General features: G+C 43.1%; 1 protein-coding gene across 1 annotated transcript in view; it reads right to left on the bottom strand.

Annotated features, from left to right (window-relative positions):
- Positions 1-60: 60 nt before the first annotated feature.
- NCAM1 (neural cell adhesion molecule 1) overlaps positions 61-18,033 on the bottom strand; it is a gene marked incomplete at its 5' end in the record, with an annotated part of 61,454 nt that continues 43,481 nt past the window's right edge. The window contains 4 exons of the mRNA XM_009708796.1: positions 61-224; positions 2,968-3,750; positions 5,592-5,708; positions 5,977-6,184. Coding sequence (XP_009707098.1) covers positions 104-224; positions 2,968-3,750; positions 5,592-5,708; positions 5,977-6,184 — 1,229 coding nt within the window. The remainder of the gene's footprint in view (positions 225-2,967; positions 3,751-5,591; positions 5,709-5,976; positions 6,185-18,033) is intronic.

Below are 18,033 nucleotides of genomic sequence, written 5' to 3'. Positions count from 1 at the left end.
TTAAAAAAGGCAACAGACACTAGAGGAATGAGATGTGTGTTGTGTTTTGTGTTTTAAATGCTTGGGTGAAGTTGTTCTGTCATTTGTTTTCATCTGTTGCTGATCATGCTTTGCTCTCATTTTCATTTGTTTGTGTGGCTTCATTGGGGACCGTCTTGACTTCTGCTGGAGGTGTCTTCGTTTCTGTTGCTTGCACTTCAGATTTGTCTTCTACTGGGATTTTCCTGAAGAAGAATCACCAAAATGGCACAGTTTAGAGGCAGAGAAATACAGACTGTCTGTTGCTGAATTAGTGATAAGAAAAGAATATGTTTCTGGAAACAAGCAAATATATCACCTTGCTAGAACAAAATGAGCATTTCCAGATGCAGAAATAAGTAAAACCAAACTTACGCCCCGCCCTAGGTTAATTTATCTCTAGTGAAATCTTTTTTGATTTTTCTCCTGCCTCAAGTTAACACACTAGTAGGATGAGGTCTCAGGCTGTAGCAGAGGCGCGAGGCATGTTGCGGTGTGCAAAAAGGAGCAAAAGGAAAACTCGCACAGTTGCAGAGAATTTTCGTTTTACCATCACTCATTTATGTCACCCAAATGTCCTATTAAAACAGACTGGCATTTTAGGAGAAAATTACAGGAACTCAGTCCCAGAACTTCCCAGTATGTTGCAGGCAGGGAAACACAGAAGCAGTTAATTTTGTCAAACACATTTTCACAAGTATAAGGGAGGTCATCATCTTCACAGGCTAAAGCTCAGGTTCATCAGCCTGTCTTTGGGGACTTTACTGAAGAATCAGAGAAGCCCGTTTGTCCAACACTCTCTTCATACTCATGAAGTGTGCCACACAAGGCATATCTGCTGGCCTCCCTGAAGAAGTGCCCGTTCCAGCCCATTAGCCATGAAGTTAGTCTGAGATGACTGCAATCTTAATTCACCCTGATGAGCAGGTGAGATGAATCTAAGCCTGTGGTTGCAATACTGATTTGTACGAAGGGAAGCAGATGAGCAGCACAGGTAGAAGGAGGTGGTTGGATCGGCAGAAAGAACACAGCTCTGCATTCCACCATACCAAGAATTCATTTACATGACACAGACCAAGTTGCATCAATTCAGCTGAAATGTTTCCTTACTATGGGCAAACCATTTCCTACCTCCTTTCAGCTCAGCACCAGATCTCAATTCTCTATTCTGTTTGTCTCTGTAGCACCCAGCTTGATAGGGCCGTGGCTTTAGGTGCAGTGAACTGAAGTGAACGTGGATTTCTCTGCTTGGGAGTAGCTCAACTGCACCTGTCAAGGCTGCCTGGTTCCCTCCAGCCCTAGTGCATCTGCTGTGCCACCGAGGCTTTCCAGGAAGGGCCAGATGCTCATAGCTGTGTGGGGCACAAGGCAGTGCTGTGGAACACTCACACATCAGGAACGTCTCCTGACTTAGGGGAGGACGGGAGCACAGCAGGGAGGTAGGGAGACCAGAGCCGTAAGATGTAAAGGCGCCCAAATAATACAGTAAAACAGCATGGGTTTTCACTCAGATCTGGAAAAGAGCCTGGTTCTTGGTCCTACAGTGTCTGACTGACTGCTCTTCTGTGAGTGCTAATACACATTGCAATCACAGTGTCAAAGCTGCCGATCAAGGCCAATGCTTTATTTTGGATTAAATACAAAGGTTCCAGAATGAGGTAATTCTCCTGGAGATGCAGATAGCCTAGATTTATCCAAGTGAACTGTAAACCTAGCTCTAGAACAGCTAGCTAGGTTCTTGGCAGCAATCTAGCTGACAGTGCAGAGCCCAGTGTCCTCAGTACAGTTTCATTTGCAAAAACTAAAGATGCAGTGTGAACTCAGTCTTTCGGTTTTGGGAGCTGATCTCAGAACAAATCTGAGCTGCTTTTTCAGGACTCTTTTTCATGATAAAGCACAGACTCTGCTCAGGCAGGAAAGACGAGGTACTCCTATTTCATCCTGCCTCTATCAACACACAGTGTCCAAATAGGAAGCCAGAAGGAACAGGGACCTTAGGCACTTGTCCCCTCAAGGGTGGCTTATCCATTCGCAATCAGCGTTTTCCAGGCTTCTGTGCTCATGGTTCTGTCAGCAACTGCCATCCAAACCAACACAGCACAATATCTGCACAACAGCCGGAGACCCTCCCCCAGTTACTTGGGTGAGGACTTAGTGCTATTTTCACTCCCCAGTTTCAGTGTCTCCTGCCAAACAGAAGGTGCAGACTTGTCTCAGCTGGGGAAAGTGGATCCTGTCCAGATGGCATAAGGCTCCAAAGGACCTCTAAGGTTGTCCTGCCTAGGGGCATGCTGATGCTCTCTGAATAAATCAGCTGCGTAAAGAGAAGACCTGGTGCAGTGGATGGAGACTCACCTCTCATACACCATGACAACACACTGCCAAGTTATCCTGACCCAGCTGTGCTATGACCGCTCCCCCTCTCAGGCAGGATCACATTGCCTGTCCCTTTTGCCAGTTTAGGGACAAATCCAGAAGTACCATGCTTTTAGTTTCATGTGGCACTAGCTTCTGCCCCGCCTTACACTGAAATAAGTTCTGAAGGGCTCCACTGATCTGTCAGGAAATTGAATTTGGGTAGCTGTGCTCACTGAACTGCAGAAACTCAGCACCTCTAGGGACAGCACTTCCTTTGCACAAAACTGAACTGCTTCTGATCTCTTTCATAAAAGAGTAACCTACAACAGGCAAAGCTGCATAAAAGTCTAATGAATAACACATTTATGATAAATTCTTGGGTTTGTCTTTTCTCTGCATCCCTGGCACAGCCTATTCCTGCTTTCCTACTGGACCGTTAAAGCCAAGCCCTGTTTAGTTGGTTCACAGGTGAGTTAGTTTGCTAAGGAAACAATGAGATTAGTTAAGAGAACACCCAACAAGAACACAGCACAAGCACCAGCGCACAAGAGACATAGCACACAACCAACAGAAGATTAAAGGCAGCCATACTCGGTCTTTGCCGGTGCAGCAGGTACAGAGCTGTCTGCAGTGGAAGAAACAAGCTCACGAGCTTGCCCGCTAGTCACACTGGCAGGAGTAGTAGTGCCAAGAGCTGCAAAAACATCCTTTGCAAGATCAATGTCTGGTGTCTTGAAGGTCCCTTCGTCCATTTTAAAGTCCTCATTCTGGGAGGAGTTTGTGGTGCTGCCTGAAGCAGCCTCGCTCTTCAGATTGCTTGGGTTCTTGGTTATCTCTGTTGGGCTCTTCACTGTACTGGGCTGCACAGCTTCCTTTTCAGGGCTCTTGGTGCTTGAGACCTCCTGCTTGGGCTCTGACGGACCTGGAGGGCTAGTGAGGTTTGCAGGGCTTGGAGCAGCTGGCTTGTTACCAGCGGCCACTTTGGAGGTCTCGGCCATGTTAGCAACAGCGCTGAGGCTGAGCACCGCACCTTGGCCGGACAGGACACTTGAAGACAAATTATTAGTAGCTGGAGTAGAGCTTGGGGTATCACTGAGATCAACAAGGGGGGCCACTTTGGGGGTGGAGGAGGGCGGTGGTGAAGAGACTGAGGTGGCTGCCCCTTTGGCTGGAGTAGCCTGGCCAGGCGACATGGAATTTGAGTCAGGAATGGCCGTGGCTGGCAGGGCAATACTGGAGGTCAGCGTAGTGGTCTCGCTGGTGGGGCTGTTCTGAGCAGTGGCAAAGGTCTCAGTGATAGTGTCAGAGTTAGCAGTGCCCGTAGTTACAGAAGGCAGCATGTCCTCAACAGTAGCTGCGGTATCAGCGGGGTGCCTGTGAAGAGGACAGGAGTAGAAGAGAGGTAGAGACAATGAAGCCCGTAAATGACAGCAGGGGAAAGGGGAGCAGAGCACAAGAGTGAGAAGGCAAGTGGGTGGTGCAGCATCAGCATGGCATGTGGTTACAACACACACAGAACACAGAGAGGTACTCAGAGGGGCAGAAACCTTTCAGACGTCAAATGCGCTAAGGGTAGCAAGGGCTGGCTGGGATGACTGAAGAATAACTAGGAAGAAAAACAGAGCAAAGAGGACGCAACCTTCAGGAATGGCTTGTTCGCGCAGATTTTGGTTCAAGTCTTAGCCAAATGTAACCCCATCAACTTGCAGAGACTCTTCTCTTTTAGCCTAACTTTCCTCTCAGCCTCTTCCACCTAACCTCACAAGGAAGCTTTCTACCAGTTCTCTGAACTTGCAGCCCTGTGCCATCTGACACCGTGCAACAAGGTCCCACTGAATCCAGTCCCTCATCTTGGCCGTGTCCTTTTGCCTGCAAGTCAAACCTGCCTTTATCAAACCACACAGAATATAATTCTTTTTCTCACACACACATGTAATGCATACGTATATATACATACACATACATTCATGCAGCTTTGAGGTGATGTTTTCTGCGCTTTTGACCAGATTCCAGCCTATTGCGTTAGCTGGAATAAGGTTTGCTTTAAGACAATATCTGACAGCATAATTAGGCTTTAGCAGCCATGATGTAGCACTGGTTGCCTTAACAAGTACACAGATGTGAGGCTAGAAAAACAAATGGCTTTTTCCATGAAAAGCCAGTGTGCCTAAGACCACAACTTCAGGCTTATTAACAGAGAGAAAACCTTCATAGAAGAGGATAATTGAGTTTAAACTCTGGTAAGACTAGCCAAGAAAATCAGGGCAATATAAATCCCAGCTATTCCTCACTGCTGTGCATCTGCATTTCAGTGCTGCTTGCGGACGTAGCCTCCTTTCTGCTCTCACCTCATAGAGACTTCCAGCAGAGCCATTTTACCAGTGGGCCTCACTGCTAACCTAATCAAAGGAGGTGACCAGTGTGCGGGTGGAAGAGCCTGACCATCTGGCCACTGTGATGACTACTGAAGGAAAGGAACCCAACTTGTGCCATCAATCCCAAACCTGACCCAAATATTAACAAGCATTTCACCAGCTTCCTAAAGTGAATTCCTCCCATTACTACTCCAGAAGCTATGGAGAAGTACTCAGAGAACACTAGAACTGCAACAGTCCAGGAAAGAGCTTAACACAGACAGTGGACAATACTTAAACCTTGCCAATCCCAGTTAACATGGATTCATAGATTCAGGCCCCAAACAAGTTCTCTGGTATAAACAAAGCTCATAGGTAGCTCTCAGCTCTCTCACAGAATAATCAGACTTGGCATGCCTCCCCCAACATCCAGGGCATAGCTACTCTGCTGCTATCAGTAGAGAGGACTGCTTTCACCATGGGGCGTTCAAGCACTCATCCAGCATTGCTAGGGCAGAGCTCAAGCAGGAGTCGGTGCTGGGTGGGGACTGCTTTTGCTCTGGATCCTTCGCAGTAAACCTGGACAGGTGCCTGATCTACACACTGGACAGGACTGGCAGAGACAGGCCTTTCAAGAAACAATGCTTTACTTCCCTTTCCCTTCCAGTGATGGAAATAGGAGTCACTGAATTTTGAGGAAGAGAGTAGACATTTCCTCACTGGTATGTCACAAATGGGATGTGGAGATTTTACCTTTCTTCCTGTCTTCCTGCCCTAAGTCATGGGCATGAAAGATCAGGGATTAAGGCAACCAAGGGCAATGTATTGACCCTGTGCTAAGACTGACTAATGCCAACATACTCTGGCTCCGTCAGCGGGGTGGTCTCATTGGGCTCTGTGTGTTTTCCCCCATCGTGGTTGGGGGTCCGCTCCTCTTCAGTCCGCACCTCCACAATAGGCTCCTTGGACTCATCTTTCCTGTAACAAAGGAATTGAATGGAGATTGATTCCGATTCACAGTAGGTATCCTCCTGCAAAGACGTGCTGCAAAGGTCAACAGTGAATGACAGAAACAGACTGGCCTAAACAGCAAATAACTTCTTTTTGACACTTCCCCTTCCAGTTATTACTTCCAGTTTCTTAGAGATGAGGAACCCAGAACTCCCTAAAACAGCTTCTTTTTCGGAGTTGCTGAGGGGACACACTGACCAACAGAAGGAGCAACGTAAGTGATGACAGTACTCACGAGAAGGCGGCTTTGCCCTCCTCCATGTCTTTCCCCTTGGCTCCTGGGCCGGATTTGCCACATAAGTTGACAGCAATGCACATCAGCAGGCCACACTTGTTCAGGAAGTAGCAGGTGACATCCACAGCCACCAGGAGCAGCACAAAGATAACAATGAGAATGCCTACGATGGCGGCTGTCCCAAGGCCTGATGTAGGGCTAGTGCTGGCTTTAGAGACCAAAAAGAGAAGAAAAAAAAGGCATTGCAGTTAAAACATGAGTTGGGGCTAGTTACGGCTCAAATTTGGCTATGCTTAGGTTGCAAGCATGGGAAAATTACAGAAAGTACACGCTCTCTCTAGCAGCCTTGTATTATAACCAGTACTTTATCCTAAAGACATGCAGGACAATCTGCCTGAAAAGACAGATTCACTTGGACCTAATGGGGCTTTTCCCATCTCTATTGGGCTAAGGCCTGGAAAGCAGACTACAGAAACCTCTTCTACTGTAGCATATACCCATCTGGAACTCCGAAGGGTTCCTGTTTCCCTCCACCTCTTCCTCAAGATGAAGGCTGTGTCTAGGGTCCAGAGTGACTTCGGCACTGCCAGCCTGGCACAAGGGCAAGTGTAAGTGAAGCCTAGACTCCATGGTATGACTTGCCCTGGTGGGACACAGAACAGTGGGTGATACCTGTGGGGCCTCAGCGTTGATTAGCCCCTTATGTGGTGAAAACAAAAGCAGGAATTAAAACCCTTCCTGTTGCTTAGGTAAGACCCAGCTATCCAGAACTGGAAAGTGGTAATCTTTTCATGTCTTATCCAGAGACAGCTGAGCTCATCAGCAAATGCTCTAGGCATGTTTTGGCTTAGGTACAGACAACAATCCAAGTAGCCTTCTGAGGACACAGATGGTAAAGATAAGCACACTGTCACTCTGTTGACATTGTCCTCGGTCACATCAGCTGCCCACTCCACCATGCCCAATCTCCACCACGTTTCCCCAGCTATAGAATAGAAAAAAAATACCTTGCCTCTTCCAGCAGACAAAAGAACAGCAGGTGAGAGGTGGTGATGGAGGCCTAGAAAATGCATGGGGTTGCCCATATAGTACTAACTTCAGGAGAAGTGCCTTTAACTTTCTACCTGCTTGTAAAATGCTGAGTACTTTCTTGGAAACAGGGAGTGGATAAGCACATCAGTTAATCCTGTCAAAACCTTTGATCATCACAGGCACAGCCTTGAATGTTGCCAGCTGCAGCTTCCCAGCCTCTTACTATCATACCCTGAACACAAACTACTTTGTGTTCTCCTTGTGTTATTCAGAATAATTCTTCCCAAGCTGCTGATCTGCAGGCAGAGCATTTGGCTGTTGTCTCGTAAGGGTCAGCACCTATTTAGATGTACCAAACTACTCAAACCTGCTGGCTAGTCTCAACCGTCACATAATCTGCCTCTCACTATGGGACTGTGCACTCAAAGGCCTGTGCATCTGACAGATCTGCTTACTGATGTTTACTGAGACAGCGGAACAAAAGCAGCATGTTTGTCATTCTCTGTAGGGGTATTTTGTTTTTTTTTTTCTTTCAATTAAGATGTAATTCCATTAATTTCTTCTGCATTTTTAATGCTGGGTGTCACAACCTCCAAACAATTAGAATCTTTTCTTTGCAGAAAAGTCCAGCAAAGCACCTCTTTCCCCTCAGCCCAATCTATGTTGACTTTGACAAGCGGAGAGATCATTTCCAGTGCTCACAGACAGAGAGCCATACCCACTGCTACACATTTTATTACTTAAAAATAGGAGACAGAACATCCTTAGCGTGTGGCAGAGAAGCATTGTTTCATTTTGTGACCCTGATATGTATTAAGGAATCCAGACTCCAACAGGAAAGTTTCTTTCTACCTTTGACTGTATCTAAAAGTCACTCTGAGGCACCTGACTCTGACACTTGCATCACAAGTCCATTAAATGCTCAGCAGAACATCTGTGCCACAGATCGGACCCCTGCCAGCACCCTGCAGCAAGCCGCATAATTAAATGAATTAATCACCCTCTGATAATGCAGGGAGGGAGGAGGTCACGTATTTTTTCCTCCTCTAATGTATTCAGGATTCTTGCGTGGATTATTCAACAATTAACATGTTCCTGTTCACAACAGCTCCTGGAGAAAAAGCTAAAGATTTGTCAAACTTTTCTTCTCATCTACATCATCTTCCTGGGAACGAGCTCCGTGGAAGGCTAGTAAAGGATAATAGTTCCTTGTTGTGCCTCCAGAATATACCTCACCTCAGTCACCAGAGCTGAAGTGAGGCAAAATATTTCATCCTGGGACAGATGGAATTTTCCCATGTGCTAGAAGACATCTTCTGAAAAATTCCGTTCACATGAGAGTCATACTCTTTGCTTCCTCTCCCCACCAACTTTTACAAGACCTGTCAGTATCAGCTATAAGCCCTTTAAGGTCAGGAATTATCTGTGGCATAAACCACATCAATAGCCTTATACATAGCCCACACCTTGTCTGTGAACCACTGTACATGACCCATGTGAACTGCAAGAACAACTGCAAAAACTGCAAACCCGTTAGGACAACCTCAGCCTTTGCCTCTGGGGCACAGCCAAACCTTCTGGGTCCTCAGCAGGCATTGCAGCAGTGGCTATTTTCAAGTGCCTTAGTGTTTACACATGGTATTGGACTTGGGCAAGCTGCTTTACACGAATAGTAAGGAAAGAGCCAATTTCTTCCCTGTGCAGGAGTCAGTTCCCTCTGCCATTGGAGATCAAAAGGCTCAGGCATTCCCATGGGATCCTGTGCCAGCCTGTTACCATTTCACTTCTGGCAATACCAAGGCACATGTATAAACAAGGATATAAGGAGCTGGAAATTAAAGAATACCTCTGTCTTTGGCATCGGTATGACTAATGTGGGAAAGCTGTTCAGGAAATATGCTGAGGAAGACGACAATTCAGGGAACTATCACAATAGTGGTTGAAGAATTAAAAAAAAAAAAAATTACTTGGGAAACTCAGTCAATGTAACTTCAAAAAAAGAAAACATACAGGGATGAATTGGGTCATTGTAGCCCTATATGCAGCAGAATAGTACATACAATAAAGGCACTTTATTTGAGAAAAAATACAACAAGAATCAAAAGCTGGAAGCAGAAGGTAGATGAGCTTAGGCTAGGAACAACGTATGAAATGTTAACAGAAATTCCCAAATAAGAGCAGAATGTCATATCTTTCTCTACCAAATTTGGTTGAATAGGAATCTGCTTTACTTTCTAAACAAGGATTTTATGCAGATTATTTAGCACTACTGCAGAAAAGCCTGTCCAAATACTCACCTCTCTCTATTTAGGATTAGTAACAGAAAGCCAGAATGAAAGAAAAAGATGGTTCCTGTTCCAAGCACCATTTGCCATTCCACTTAAAATGACAATGGTGGGTTCTTGTATGTTTGTGTGTGCACGTCTCTGCATTTCTGTGACTAGTGCTTGGGAAGCAGAGTATTAGTTCTCTGATAGCCCTTGGCAAGCACTAGGATCCATTGAGACAGCAGACACTGCTCTGAAAAAAAACCCAAAACCAAAAAGAAAGAAAGAAACAAACAAAAAACCCAAAACAAAAAACCCAGCAAGTACCAGGCCCCACAAAATAACTGACCTTGCTAATTGCAATGTATACGATGAAGAAAGTGCCAGACTTCTACTCAAAGGCCCAGTGATGGTTCCCTGATTTGATCTATGGCCTGTCTAAATTTTGCTTTTACGTAGCTTCCATCAACTTCTTGTGAGGTACTGAAAACACTTACAAACATAACATGAACAAAAATCTAAACTTCACAGACAAAAAATCTGAAAACTGTTGCAGGTATCCCAGGTTTTATGAAACTTGTCCAAACCTCAGGCACATTATCAAATAACCTGCAAGGCTTTTCTCACATGAAAGGTTAGAAAAGATCAGACATAACAGGAAAAGGATGGGTTTATGACTAACACAACAGATAAAGATGTTCAAATCTAGCATCAATTCTCTGTTCTGCCACTGATTTTCTCTGTGACCCCAAGCATGTCTGAAACAGTAAACCTTCAGCCACTACAACTGCCAGATTTGCTGAAGCCAATACAACCAACAGTTCACAGCAAAGATGTGCCCTGCTATCCTTCCACTCTGTCCCAGGGTCTTATCTTTTACATATAGGAAGCAAAGGCATAAACTGTAATACTACACTAGGAGGGCTCCTATGTAACTACAAAATAATTCTGAGTTTCCTCAGAAGTCCATTTGGTTTAATTAGCATGAAGTTACAGTTCTAACCCAGATGGCTGTGGTTTTGCAGCCACAGAAAATGATCTGCAGCTGATCCACAAAATTGCAAAGAGCACCGAAGTTAGATTGAGTGACTGTGCTGTTAATGAAACTTCAGCATGAAGTGCTGCAGCACAGCAGTCCACAAGAACTGCTGTAACCTGGTCGTAGACTGACTGGCCCGGGAATTTTGGAACCCGCTGCACAAGGTTATAAAAACCCCCAAGCACTACTGTTCCCAAAGATCCAATTTGCTGCTGCAATAGCTATAAAATAACTGTTTTCTCTCTAAACACCCAAAGGAGAGCTACTGAATTGGTACACGTCTCCCCTCCTTGTTTCTCTCTCTCTTCCAAACCATTATCTGTACTGCTCTGCCCCTTTGCCCCAGGGAGCATGAGCAGCTACGACAGGAAAGGCTGCCAGGAAAAAGAGCACAGAGATGGCGAGAATAAAGGCAAATCTGCAGAGGAATGGCCTTGGTTTTGTGCTATTCTCAGATTTTCAGGTTTCATACAATGGAACTGGGTCAAGGTAATTGCCTGAAATGTTTTTTTTTCCTAGGCTAGTAAAAAAGCCCTGCAATTTTCAGTAGATTTCAAATCTCTTCCACTAGTTTTGGTTTTATAAATTCTAATTCATGACATGAATTGATATCCCAAATCTTTCAGAGACTAGCAATAAGGAAGAATAATATAAGAATCCTTAAAGACCCCATGAACTTGGAGGCTGTTGGTGCTGCATTTCTTTTTTCTGTATATATTTTGTAAAGGAATTTTACTGTTGCTATAAAATGCAGAAAGCATGGAGTACATTATTCAGTTTCACAGACTGGCACATTTGATTAAATTAAATTGATCTACAAATACTTTAAGAACTATTCACTCCATCCTATAGCTACATTTATGTTGTATTTCTTCAAACTAATATTTAGACACTTAATATCCCTAATGAGTTTGCTCTGGCCTAAAACAATTTGGCATACAAAAGAAGTGTATAAATAAACAGGTTGTGGAGCACCAGCTGCTGTGTAGTACCAATGAGTGCTACTGCGTAAATTTCTGACCTGATCCCAGAGCACATTCAACCTGACGAGGAGCTTTCCATTGTTTTTTCTTTTGCTATTCTCAGGACTAAGAGGAATAATACTTCCACAGGTTAAATAAGGAAACACAAAATGTTAAAAAATGTCTTGAGTCCTTAATTCTAAAGAAGTGGAGAATTTATTAATTACAAATTATTTTTTCCAATGGAAAATGAGCTTTCTGCAAGACTGACATTTCTAATCACCCTTAGAGTGTACAATAAAATGACCCTTTAATTTTACTTTCTGCAACTCTGTACAGACATCTGCCCTGTCAGAGAGAGCAGAACCACTCAGAAGTGTCTTCCCAGTGGAATCTTAGCTACAGCATACAGAGAATATTCAGGCACAGGCAGAAAAAGAGACAAAAAAGGGATGGAGAGAAGCAGATATGATTCCAGGCATTTCAAAGGTCCTACAATATTTGGCAGAAGAGAGAAGAACAAACAAAACAAATAAAAATTCATTTCATGCATCAGAAGAAAAAAAACCCCCCCAAAAAACCAAAACAAAAACCAGGAGAAAAGCTATTTGTTCTCAGTGAATGCTAACAGCTTTAATTTGCAAACACTTTGAAGTATCCTTCAAACAAGGGGTGCCACATTTTACAGACCTCATTCTCTCAGACACTCTGCACAATTTATAGTGGAGAAAAGCAACATGCGAGCAACCTTCTATTCCAAGTGACAAGAGCTTCTGTTTCCATGCAGATTTAGGCTCGACAATTTATGCTTTCTTTCAACTTAGCTACTAAGTAGCAGAAATACACAGCAGTCTGTGGAACATTCCTTCCAAGACAAGAGGGTCTTTCCCAAAACTACTACTGAACTCCTTTTAGATTGTCACCAACACTGTGTGGCTTCAGTGGTCTGCTCCTGGCTTCAAGCTGTTACTTTCCTATGACTGTGATGAAAAGGGGAATACGGAGATACAAAAAGGAAAAACTGTAAGCAAAGAGCAAGTCACACAAAGATCCTCTTTTCAGGAGTAAACCAGACTGTAAATCTGAACAGCTGATCCGCAGTCTGACCTCTGCCACAGCTACCCTTCTTCTACACTACTGCAACGCACACACCTCAGTGCCACCGGCTGCTCGCTCCACTCCACCAGCTTCAACAGTCAGGAGAGCTTCAAAAAATTCTTTTTATCTAGCAGAAGCTAGGAGGTGTGAACAATTGCAACTGATCCTGGTGGAGCAGAACGTTATCAAACAAGGCCTTCCTGTAAAATGAAGGCAGCCAAAGTAATGCTTTGACAAACAGAGACTTAACAACAAACTGAGGGTACAGCTGCCGGAATCCCATGGGCCATGTGAGATCCTACAAGGCTCTGCAGTTCATCACACACACGGAAAAGTCTTTTCTAAGGGCTGAGGTTCCAGTCTTCCTGTAGGTATGACTTGTTCACATAGAACACGTGCTTGCAACGTTGCGTGTGTGCACTGAAAATCTGAGTGTTTGAACTTCTTCTGGTTCCAGATCTGAATCTATGTCTCATCTCTAAGAACAGAAGAGAGAGCTGGCTTTTCTGCAAACTTTTTTTAGTTTTATTTTATTTACATCAAGAATAAGGCCTGGGACCTTGTCCAGCATTGCCTGCCAGACCTCAAGGATCTGATGTGTATCTATTTTCTGACATGTTACAAATCCGCATAAACTGGTGGTAAAAATATCAGTTACGCTCCTTATTTTTACAAGCACAGGGACAGAAGCTCTTTTAGTATATATTCCATGTTGACTGGATTCCCGTTTGCTGTTGAGTATGGGACTCGTTTCAAGTAACTTCAGCCATGTAAACGATCTCTCATCTACTTGTCTGGGCTTTGCCTAGTCACCACAGAGAGGAGGCCCCTCACAGCATAATGCATCTCCACTGCCTTAAAGCACCTCTCCTGGAATGGGAAGAATGGCCTCCAGGGGTGCTGCTCTCTCTCCACACAACACTATGTAAAGTTATAGTTTAGGCAAGATAATTTTAATAACCTATGAGTTGGGTGAGATATATCTCAACCTCAGCTAGTAACCTCTGTCTGTGTATAAGGGGAAACCCACAATACAAACTGATATCAGATCTACAGATGAACTTAATAAATTCAGGTATAGGGGAAGGTCACACAACTTTTTAGTGCTATGATTACTCTTGCTGTCCTTCAATAACGCTAAAATGTAAAGTCAAAAGATCTAACAAATTTTCTATACTCTAAAACACTGGTGGTGAGGGGTTTTTAAAAGAAATCCACATGCTTTTGTGTGCAACATCTGCACAAAGATTTCATTTGTAATTTAGATAGTAAAGCAGTTCACAAATCATAGTGAACAAGGTCTGAATAAACACAGCAGAGACTTATGAGCAGAGCATAAAATGCATAGTTAGACAAGATTGATGGCAGGGTTTTTTGTTTGTCCCTATTAGATTTTTGTTAGAAAGATTAATCCCATTCCAGACAACTGATAGTATTCGAGACATTCTGTAGAGATAGTTCAATAAGTATGTCAACAACTTCATCCTTGGCAACCCCAGGCCCACTTACAGAGAAAGAGAGACCTAGAGGGAGACACACACCCATTTTTAGAAAAGCATCAGAGCCAAATGGATTTCCTGTCACAAAGACAATTCATGAGGGGCACAGGGGTTTTTTTTGTTGTTGGAATGGTTTTTTGTGTTGTGTTTGTTTTGGGGTTTGTGGTTTGTTTTTTTGTTTTTTTGTTTTTTTTTTTTAAGTAAGAACAAGAGAAAAGAGAAAAGTCAACTGAAATTTGTTCAACAAAATGCAATACACAGAATTTGGTAAAAAAGATGCATTATATTGCACCAATTTACTCCATGGATTAATCCTGTCTGGTAGTGTCACATGCACAGCTATCCACAAATATTATTAAACATCAGTAGTAATAATAATTTAGCTGGTTAGGGAACTTGATCCAAGCTAATCTTTCCTGTTAAAATGGCAAGAAAAAGGACTGCTCTGTGAAGTTGATAATACAGTAGTGGAAAACCAGAAAATGTCAGACAAGCATCTATGGCAAATTTGTATGCTCATGGGCTTTATTATGCCCCAGATCCACTACGGGTCATGAGATACTCGACTGCACACAAGGGGCCAAGGAAGTTGCAAGGATTCAACCACATAAAGAAGAAAGAAAGAAATCTCTTCAGTGTAATTCCCACAAGATGTTTATATTCAGACCACCACATCAGGAAAACCTTCTAATGGCCATAAATTTGAATCCACATGCAAAAGCCCACAGAGACATTTGGGCAACCGGTAGCATCACCTCTGACAAGTCTTCTTTGTCTTTTCATAGTCTGTGGGTTTAGATTTGTGGATGGGGCTTTAGAAACCTTTTGCACAATACAGTGGTGATCAGCACTAGACGTGCAGAGAAATCAGTAAAAAGCAGTATCTTAAAAGGCTTTCAATATTGTACCTTCCTTTGATGAAAAACAGCAAGCAAACAACAACAAAATCTTTCTTTACATCCATTAAAAAGGGCAAATTCATTACAAGTAACAAAAAAATGTTAAAGAGAAAAAACTTGGCTTAAACCTTTTTTCCTTGTTACAAAATACTGACTCTTTCAAATTATTTTTTTTTAAATGTTCTGGGTTTTGTTGGTTTTGGTTTTTTGTTTGTTTGTTTTTTCTCTGAACTGACATGATCCTCTGAAGCAAAGTTATCTGCCTTCACGCCTTGGTGGGACCCAGGCCTTTCCAAGCAAATATTGCTTTATTTCATTTTGAGTTTCTAACAGAACAAAAGCAGAGTCACTGCAGAAAAAAGCAATGAAACAAAGGAGGACGACGTTGATGGACTTCCCAAGGTCGCTGCAGGTGCCAGACAATGGTTCCCAGGAGGGGAAAATATGGTTGTTTAAAAACAAATTTGGTGCATGTGGCAAGCGTGGATGTTTCCCCGTGAGATCCAAGGTGACATGTATGACGACAGACATAGGAAAGGAGTAAGGGGAAGAAGGGAGAGGGGAGGGAAGAAAAGACGAGGAAGAAAAAGAAAGAAAGAGAGAAAGAGAGAAAAATAGATAAAAAAAATTAGGTCATAAATATAGAAAACATAAGAATCAAAGGTTTATTTAATTTCATAAATTAAAATGGCTAAAGGTTAAAGAAGAGCATTAGCACATTCACACTGACAAAAGGGCCAGTTCAGAAGCTCAGCAATATCCAAAGCTGCAGAGCAGGGTCCAAGTCAGGGTTTATGGGGTTCGCAAGCAAATGAGATTAAAAATGATGGAACAGAAGGCTCAGCAAGAAACACAAGAAAATGGTTATCTGGTATTTGAAAGGACAACATTGCCTTTTATATAGGAAAAAAAAAAAATAAAGAAAAGCTTTTGTGTATCCACCTGCCTGTCCAAGTCCTTCCCTCAAAGCTTGTTGTACCAAGGACTTAGAAAATAGATCCAGGTGACTAGAACCCTGGAGAAGCAAAAAGGTCTCAAGAATACAGGACCAACTTTTCCATTTAGCATTCCAGCTGCTTGTAAACTACTCTAATGCAATTATTATTATTACTGAAAATAATAGCCTTATCCTTCCAACCACTTTAAGGACACTGTAGAGATGATGGTAACAAAGGACTCTACATAATAAATATACATTTTTTCTGCAGGAAATTCCTAGCTGTTGCTGTCAAGCAGAGCAATGCCATGTTAGAAGTATTGGCTCTGACTTCTTCTATGTAGCTCATTTTGAAATCAAAATGTAAAAGCTAAACGCCATGCAAACAACAAGAGATGCTAAAGGGAAGTTAATACACAGAGGATCTTCCCTACTGCAATTTGGCATACTTGCCTTCATTTCAATAGAGGCCTGTGGACTGCATGTCAGAAAAATCTAGGCTGCCCTCTAAAAATATTTTCCCCAACTTTATTAGTTTGGTGATCAGCTCAGGGAACCAAAGGGAAACACCTTGGAAGGCCTGATAGAAACCAAAGTCCTCTACAAACTGAAAAAAACTCTAGAGAAACGGAGTCACAAATCCAGCATAGCCAGCAGTAATCATTTCACTGCACAGTGCTCTACTTGCCTCTGAACCAGAGCACATTCTTTCTGAGAACCAAGTGCATCCATCTGTTGGGTCAATCCTGTAGCAAATTTGCATTCCAAAACGACTGCTTTTCAAAGTGCTTCTGACATTTCCAAGTGCAACATTTGAGTGGCAGCCTCAATTCCTGATTCCTCCAATGCTTCACACCAGGCTAAGTGAGCAATAATTTCAGAGAGGCCAAAGAAGTTACACCTGTAATAAACTGGGCTTCCCCCCTGCACCCCCCTCCCCCACTTTTTTTTTAAGAGTCCCTGCCCATGTTACTGTTGGATTTAAAGGACTCAGTGGCATCTGGGCTCGTTGCTCCTCCCATTGCCATGGACTACAGTATGAACACTAATATATTCCAAAGGCAACAGCGTTCTCAAAATTTGCTAATACACTCACGCAAGACATCCCAGCTGCCCCAGGTGGCTTTGTTGTCCCATTAGGCATGTAACAAAGGCTAAAAGAGAATATGAGCACAGGAAGGCAACAATGGTTGCACACAAAGGAAGAAAAAGACTGATCAGTACTTGTAACTTTCCCTGGGGAGTTACATCACAGTGCAAAGGAACCACTTTCTGCTGTTTCCAGCCTACTGCATTTGACTGTTCAGCTCTGAACCAACCTTAAGGCACCCTTTGCCAAATTACCCTCACTTTCTCCTGCCACATCAGTCACAGTTGTCCTTCAAATACATGTGGGTAGTAAGTATTAGAGCTGTTGAAAATGAGAATCAGAGAGTAAGTTGCTTAATGAGTTACTGAAGGTCCTTCCAACCAAAACTACAGCCTTGTGCAAACACACATCCCAATCTCTCTCTTGCCCCATTTCCCTCCTCCTCCCTACCATAAACATTTTTCAAGTCCCAACCAACTAGGTCACTCATTTGTATGCTTAACAGCATTCTCTGGCTCAATCAAGTGGAGTTTCAGCATGCAAACTGCACAAGGTCTCAGCTGTCCTCTCCAGACAAGGAGGGAGTGGGCACAGTGGGGGCAGGCCAAGGATTGAATTCTCAGTGCAAGGGAAAGACTGAAGAAAACTCTCTAGTTGTTCTGAAGAAAAACGTAAGACTGAGTTAACAATCTAGAAGACGGAATGAAATCAAAGCACTCCCTTCAATGTGGACTGTCAGCACCAATCTTGGCACGAATATGCTTAGCAGCGAGGACTTATCTTGACTGACTCAACAGCTTTGAAGTTCATCCATCTGCTTTTAACCAATCAGAACTTTAATTTACAGGTAGTCCAGCAATTTAATCCTTGAGGTTTTTTTGGGTTTTTTGGGGGGTTTTTTTTGGTTGGTTGGTTGGTTTTTTTATGTGCACTACTACTACCTGTGTAGAAAATAAATACTAACTGTCCTTTCAACCAAACTGAATTCCTAGTATCTCAGCTAATAGGGTCTGGTTGTTCTTCATAGCATTTGTGCTTCTACCTCACTTTTTAAGCATGCTAGTAAGTACAGTCTGTCTGAAACAAGAGTTTCCAGCAGCATTCTAATACTGTTTAGTTACTTTCTCCTAATGCCCTACCCAACATGAAAACAGTGCTGTTTTAAAATTACTGTATTGTGACCTCCATTTCATTTAATAAAAAAATCTTCAGAGAAAGATTTAAACCCCCTCCC

The sequence above is a fragment of the Cariama cristata genome, unplaced genomic scaffold (genome assembly GCF_000690535.1).
Source record: "Cariama cristata isolate BGI_N322 unplaced genomic scaffold, ASM69053v1 scaffold561, whole genome shotgun sequence".
Lineage (NCBI taxonomy): Eukaryota > Metazoa > Chordata > Aves > Cariamiformes > Cariamidae > Cariama > Cariama cristata.
The sequence above is the reverse complement of the archived record's forward strand: the minus strand, read 5'-3'. Positions and strand labels throughout refer to the sequence as shown.